Raw genomic sequence first — 5,463 nt, 5'->3', positions numbered from 1 at the left:
GACGTCGGAGTAAATCATACCACTTAACCTAAAAACTTGGGAAGACGTACTCTGGGTTTTGAGGAGCGCAGAGAGAGTCACATACAGTGTTTCTGTGTGGGAGTGGGGCACTTGAACCAGAGAAAATATTAAAATAGTTTCAGTAAAAAGGGACGGAACCCAAAAGTCCAAAACCCCCAAAACCCTAAGAACATAAACAATAAACACACAACACGTTCAATACTTTGGTATTAAATGGAATAAATTGTAGTTGTTCACCATTAATTTTTTTGTTGCCTTTTATTTTTGGTTAGTTTTGGTTTGTGAGTCTCCATGGCGAGTCTCCTTCGAAACGCTTCTTTACTTAGACGCTGTCTTCTCTCAGTCTCACCACCACACCCACATCCACAGGTCACATTCTCTTTTCTTAATTTTCTTGCAAAACCATTCCTCTTTGTCTTTTCTCATTCATTTACCTCTGTTTGGTAATCAAGAAAATTGAAGCTTTGAATCGTTTTATTGTTAAAAGCAATTGCTGTTTGCTTAACTGTGTTTGTGACTCCGTTTTAATTTAATTTTTTTTTGTTCATTTTAGGTCGTTTAAATATTTTTCGGTCAGACCTTCAGATTGTTGCACTTATTAATTCATATTTACTTTATTTTTGGGTTGTTAAAGTTATTTCCTTTTTGTTCTCTGATGATTATTTATTTGTTTATGTTTGGTTTTGCAGAGCTTTAGGGGAGGGATGTTGGAAACTTCTACTCAGATTTGCAACTTTTCTTCCAAAAGTGTGAATAAGTTTCAATCCAAGCTTTTTGTGAAGTTTTATTGTTTGTAAAGTCATTTCCTGGGTATCCTTAGATTTTATAATCTGAGATGAACGAATGCTGTACGTCTTGTAACAGATAAACGAAGACCACTTAAATATATGCGTATTGAAGAATCAAATATTTTTTCTTTTTTGTGAGCTGGTGTTATTGTTTCACACAAAATGTAATGCCTGCTCTTTTGTTTGCATCAAAATTAAGCTGATAACAATCCCAAATTTTATACATTTTTTAAGGTAAAAGAAAGTCTAAGTCTGATGGGAGTGACTCTGGTGAAGAGAATATGTCCAAGAAAGATCTAGCCCTACAACAAGCATTGGATCAGATTACTAGCTCATTTGGGAAAGGGTCTATTATGTGGCTTGGTCGGTCTGTCACTCCCAGACATGTTCCCGTTGTGTCCACAGGTTCTTTTGCACTTGATATAGCACTAGGAACTGGTGGACTTCCAAAGGTACATTGCAATTTTTTGGGTTTATGTAAGAGCTGCAAAGTTTGTGTTAATCAACAGGCTATAATAATTCTTAAATTTGGTATCATATCCTGTTAGTGACTTGTAAGTGATAATTTTAAATGTTGATCAAAGAGAGTAGATTTAGGGACTCTTGTTATTTTTGCTTCTTGAAAGCTTCCTATGTCATTCTGTTCTTTAACTATACACCTGTGTTTATTGCATCACTTATGTAAATATCAGTTAAACAGGGGGAAAAAATAGTTGGATAAAGTTCTATTTTATAGTAATTGAGTTATGTAGGTCCTCTTTTTCAGTTTTATTGTGAGAGGGTCCTAACACATGTTTCACCGTACAGTTCGTGTTGTCTAACAACCTCATATCTTGCTTTGCAATGTGTTGTGGCTTACTCTATGATGATATTTATTTATATAGGGACGTGTTGTTGAGATATATGGTCCTGAGGCTTCTGGGAAAACAACTCTTGCTCTACATGTAATTGCTGAAGCACAAAGACAAGGAGGTTTCTTATATTCTTAAAGATCTCATCTATTACATACTTCCGTTTAAATTTATTGTGGAATTAGTCGTTGCCAATTCTCTAGTCATAAGGATAAGAATTTGAGTGATTGGATTCTCATATTGCCCGTTACAACTTCTTTTGCTACTTGGGAGGAATGTGAAATCAATAGGATGTTTTTGTTTTGACATACTTTGGCTTTAGCTACCATGATACTGAGACATTTGTCTTATGCTGTTTCAACGCAGGTTACTGTGTTTTTATCGATGCTGAGCATGCTCTTGATCCATCTCTAGCTGAGACTATTGGAGTAAAGACAGAGAATTTGCTTCTTGCACAACCTGATTGTGGTGAACAAGCTCTCAGTCTTGTGGATACGCTGATCCGGAGTGGTTCTGTTGATGTAGTTGTTGTTGATAGTGTAAGCAATGTGTTTTTTTTGGTGCATACATGTTTTGCATGGGGACGCATCTGGGTTGTCTTAAATACAATTGTTGGTTTTTGCTGGAATACATATGTGTGTGTGTGTGTGTGTGTGTGTGTGTGTGTGTTTGTGGATGTTTCTAAGCAATGATTGCTTCCTGTGATGCATACCGATAAACATTCTGTTTCCATCCTTGATGAGTTAAAAGTTCTTTAGAGTAGGTGGTCAATATCATCAGATTTTGGTTATTTTTGTGAGGCAAGACTTATGTATTTTTTATATTTTTTATTCTGTATCCTTACTGACAGGTAGCTGCTTTAGTGCCTAAAGGTGAACTTGATGGTGAGATGGGTGATGCTCATATGGCAATGCAAGCCAGACTAATGAGCCAGGCGCTTCGGAAACTGAGCCACTCATTATCATTATCTCAGACTATTCTGATCTTCATTAATCAGGTGTTCAGTATCAACCTTAATAAAATCATTGATGAGTCTTCAGGTCATCTATAATTTTTCATCTCTTTGCGAACTGCCTTTTTGTGGACCTAATTTTCATCCCCTGTGAACTGCATGTTTGTTGATCTGAGCTTTTGAAGCTTTACTTTGTTACCTAGTTAATGCTGGAGTCCTTGCTGAAAAATTGTTAAGATTTAGTCAATTTGGAAGCATTGTTGGAGCACTGTCATACATTGTTGGAAGCATCCATTTAGAGGCATAGGGATAGTAAATAGAGAAGCACTTCAACCCCCTCCGCTTTCCTATTCTGATTTGTGATTTGAACTCTTGTTACCAAAGTTTTATATGTTCTTAATTTTAATGGGTTGCATCTCAAAAAATGTTCTCTGTTAGAGCACATAAATTTCTGATGGTCATTCGGTCTATTTTGAGAAAGTAACCCGCTCTTCCCTGAGGTAAATGTCTATGTATAGATTCCTCTGTAGCTAATCTGTTCTGAGGTCCACAATTCCTTGAGGTTAATGTCTATATAGATTCCTCTGTAGCTAATATGTTGTGAATGAGGTTGATTTGGTAATCTGGAAGTATCCTGTTTTGAACATTCCCAGATAGCGTTGGCCTGAGGTCGTCTCAGGTGTCAGCAATCAAGCTGTTCTTTGCATTCAATTTATTTTTAGTTCTTTTTATGCTTCCCCTTATTCTGTTCGATAATTTATCAGCGATGATTATTGTTTAAATGTATTTGCTGCACTACCAAATGTTGTGATTTTGAGATTGAAGCTTTGACTGCTCCCTTAAGATTGGCGGAGATTAGACTCTATCATCCCAAGTTGCGGACATGGTTATAGTATAAGTTATAGTTGTTTTAACGTTCTCACTCCTTTGTCTGCAAAGTTGTTGTATTCATGAGAATTTTATGAGTGCCACTATTTCTATTTTCTTTTTTCCTGAATGTTCTTTTTTTACTAGTGGAAAGTGAAGTTTGGTTTTCTTAATAAAAGAGTGATAACACTCATTGATTTTTAATTCTCAAATAACACTTATTGATTGCAGGTGAGGGCAAAACTCAGTACTTTTGGCTTCGGTGGCCCCACTGAAGTTACATGCGGCGGCAATGCCTTAAAATTCTATGCTTCAGTTCGCTTAAATATCAAGAGAATAGGGCTTGTCAAGAAGGGTGAAGAGGTATGTAAACCTTATCTTCTCTGTCTCATTTCTTTCTACCCATGAGTTTGCATGGTGAATTTATGCAATATATTTAAAGGCATGGTCCTACACTTCCAAATGCCATTAAACTTTAGTGTCTAAATCTGATCCTGCTAAGGCAGGAGGAAGGGCATTGCCAATCCGGGTAACTCTAAAGGTGGTTAGCTGCAAGTTATTTTGTGGGCCTTTTCTTGGCCTGAGACCATATTGCTTTGCCATCTCCCCATGCTTGATCTGGCAAAGAGGCTCTCATTTAGACCATTGGCCACGCCCAAGAAATCCTATTCCGGTCAAGTTGATTAGTTATGAACTTGTCCTGTGGTATCTTGCGATCAGATCAATTTATCATTTATGTAGATGCTTGTGCTTCAATGAATTTGCAAGTAAATCTCAGTTATTTACTGGTGACCAGCTGGTGTTAAGACAGCATTACAATATTTATTTTGTTAAGATCAAAGTTTTTGTTGTGCATTTCTTGTTCCTAAATGTCCTTTGACATTTTTGTGTTTTGCAGACTATTGGAAGTCAAATTGCGGTGAAGATTGTTAAAAACAAACTTGCCCCTCCTTTTAAAACTGCCCAGTTTGAGCTTGAGTTCGGCAAGGGCATTTCTCGAGAATCGGAGATCATAGACTTAGCTCTAAAACACAAATTCACAAGTAAGGCTGGTGCAATGTTTACTTATAATGATCGGAATTTTCGTGGTAAGGAAGCCTTTAAACAGTTTCTGGTTGAGAATGAGAGTGTGAGAGAAGAACTTGTGATCAAGCTCAGGGAGAAGCTTGTTGTTGACCACAAGGAACCACAGACTGCAGTTACTGATGAAGACTCTACTGAAGAAACTGTTTCAACTATTTCACCTGATAGTACTGATGAAGAGGCAGCTGCTGTGGTTGAAGCTTAGGTGTACAGATGTGTTAAATGTTGATGAAAGCTTACTCTGTTGTTTGGTTGGCAGGATTCCTTGCTCCATGGGATCAAAGGTGCTTCCTGATTGATTGGTTGTGTTGGTATTTCAGCCGACAGTGAGGACAGATTTATAAATGATCAGGAAGGCTTTGTGTTTCTTATCTGCAATCTGCATGATATCCTGCTTGTAATCAAATATCAAAGTTTCCAAACGACAGTTTAAGTTCAATGTAATGTATAATATTTCGTGGGGCAAAAGGGATCAAGTGCTGAAAATTCAGGGCAATTTGTCCAAATTTTGAGTCATTTAGTTGCATATTGGTAAATGCGTAGCTACCATTCTTAATGTAATTGATGTATTACTAATTGTTAAACAGTTCTCTCTTTTACCCTTTACCCTATTTCGCATCTTCTCTCTTCACTAGATTTTTTTTTTCATTTTGAAGTAAAAATTTCGTTTCTCATTTCCCTTTTTTTAATTTTTTGTTGTTGCATTCCCATGAGGTTGTTTATCTTGGTTCTAGCCGCTGGATTATGATGTATTATTTAACAGATGAAATAAGTTGGGAGAATCAACCATGGTGATTTGTTACACAATTTGAAACTAGTAATGATGAAAGAAGCAGAGTGCTTGAATGATCATTAACCAAAATGTGAACAGAAAGTCTTGTTGTGAAGAAACATTGATTGA

At 36.6% G+C, this 5,463-nt stretch overlaps 1 protein-coding gene across 2 annotated transcripts; it reads left to right on the top strand.

Moving 5' to 3' along the window:
- On the top strand, window positions 1-5,168 carry LOC102614724 (DNA repair protein recA homolog 3, mitochondrial). Of its 2 annotated transcripts, none has more exons than XM_006475411.3 (8): window positions 1-390; window positions 711-768; window positions 1,044-1,261; window positions 1,694-1,781; window positions 2,027-2,199; window positions 2,511-2,657; window positions 3,711-3,842; window positions 4,378-5,168. In XM_006475411.3, exons 1-8 carry the CDS (start codon window positions 313-315, stop codon window positions 4,765-4,767), a joined length of 1,284 nt encoding a protein of 427 aa, XP_006475474.1. In that variant the 5' UTR covers window positions 1-312; the 3' UTR covers window positions 4,768-5,168. The 2 variants fall into 2 exon arrangements, with proteins under 2 accessions (XP_006475474.1, XP_024953038.1); XM_025097270.2 differs by having other exon boundaries at window positions 300-390; window positions 711-869.
- The last annotated feature ends 295 nt before the right edge of the window (window positions 5,169-5,463 follow it).

This window comes from Citrus sinensis, chromosome 1 (assembly GCF_022201045.2).
Source record: "Citrus sinensis cultivar Valencia sweet orange chromosome 1, DVS_A1.0, whole genome shotgun sequence".
Lineage (NCBI taxonomy): Eukaryota > Viridiplantae > Streptophyta > Magnoliopsida > Sapindales > Rutaceae > Citrus > Citrus sinensis.
Note: the sequence above shows the minus strand (reverse complement) of the source record. Positions and strands in the feature narration are given on the sequence as shown.

What these genes read in the sequence shown, in the direction of transcription:
- LOC102614724 (XM_006475411.3), top strand. Translation starts at nt 313, where the DNA reads ATGGCGAGTCTCCTTCGAAACGCTTCTTTACTTAGACGCTGTCTTCTC. An exon ending in TGAAGCACAAAGACAAGGAG is followed by an intron (nt 1,782 to 2,026) that starts GTTTCTTATATT and finishes GTTTCAACGCAG; the next exon opens with GTTACTGTGTTTTTATCGAT. An exon ending in TTGTCAAGAAGGGTGAAGAG is followed by an intron (nt 3,843 to 4,377) that starts GTATGTAAACCT and finishes TGTGTTTTGCAG; the next exon opens with ACTATTGGAAGTCAAATTGC.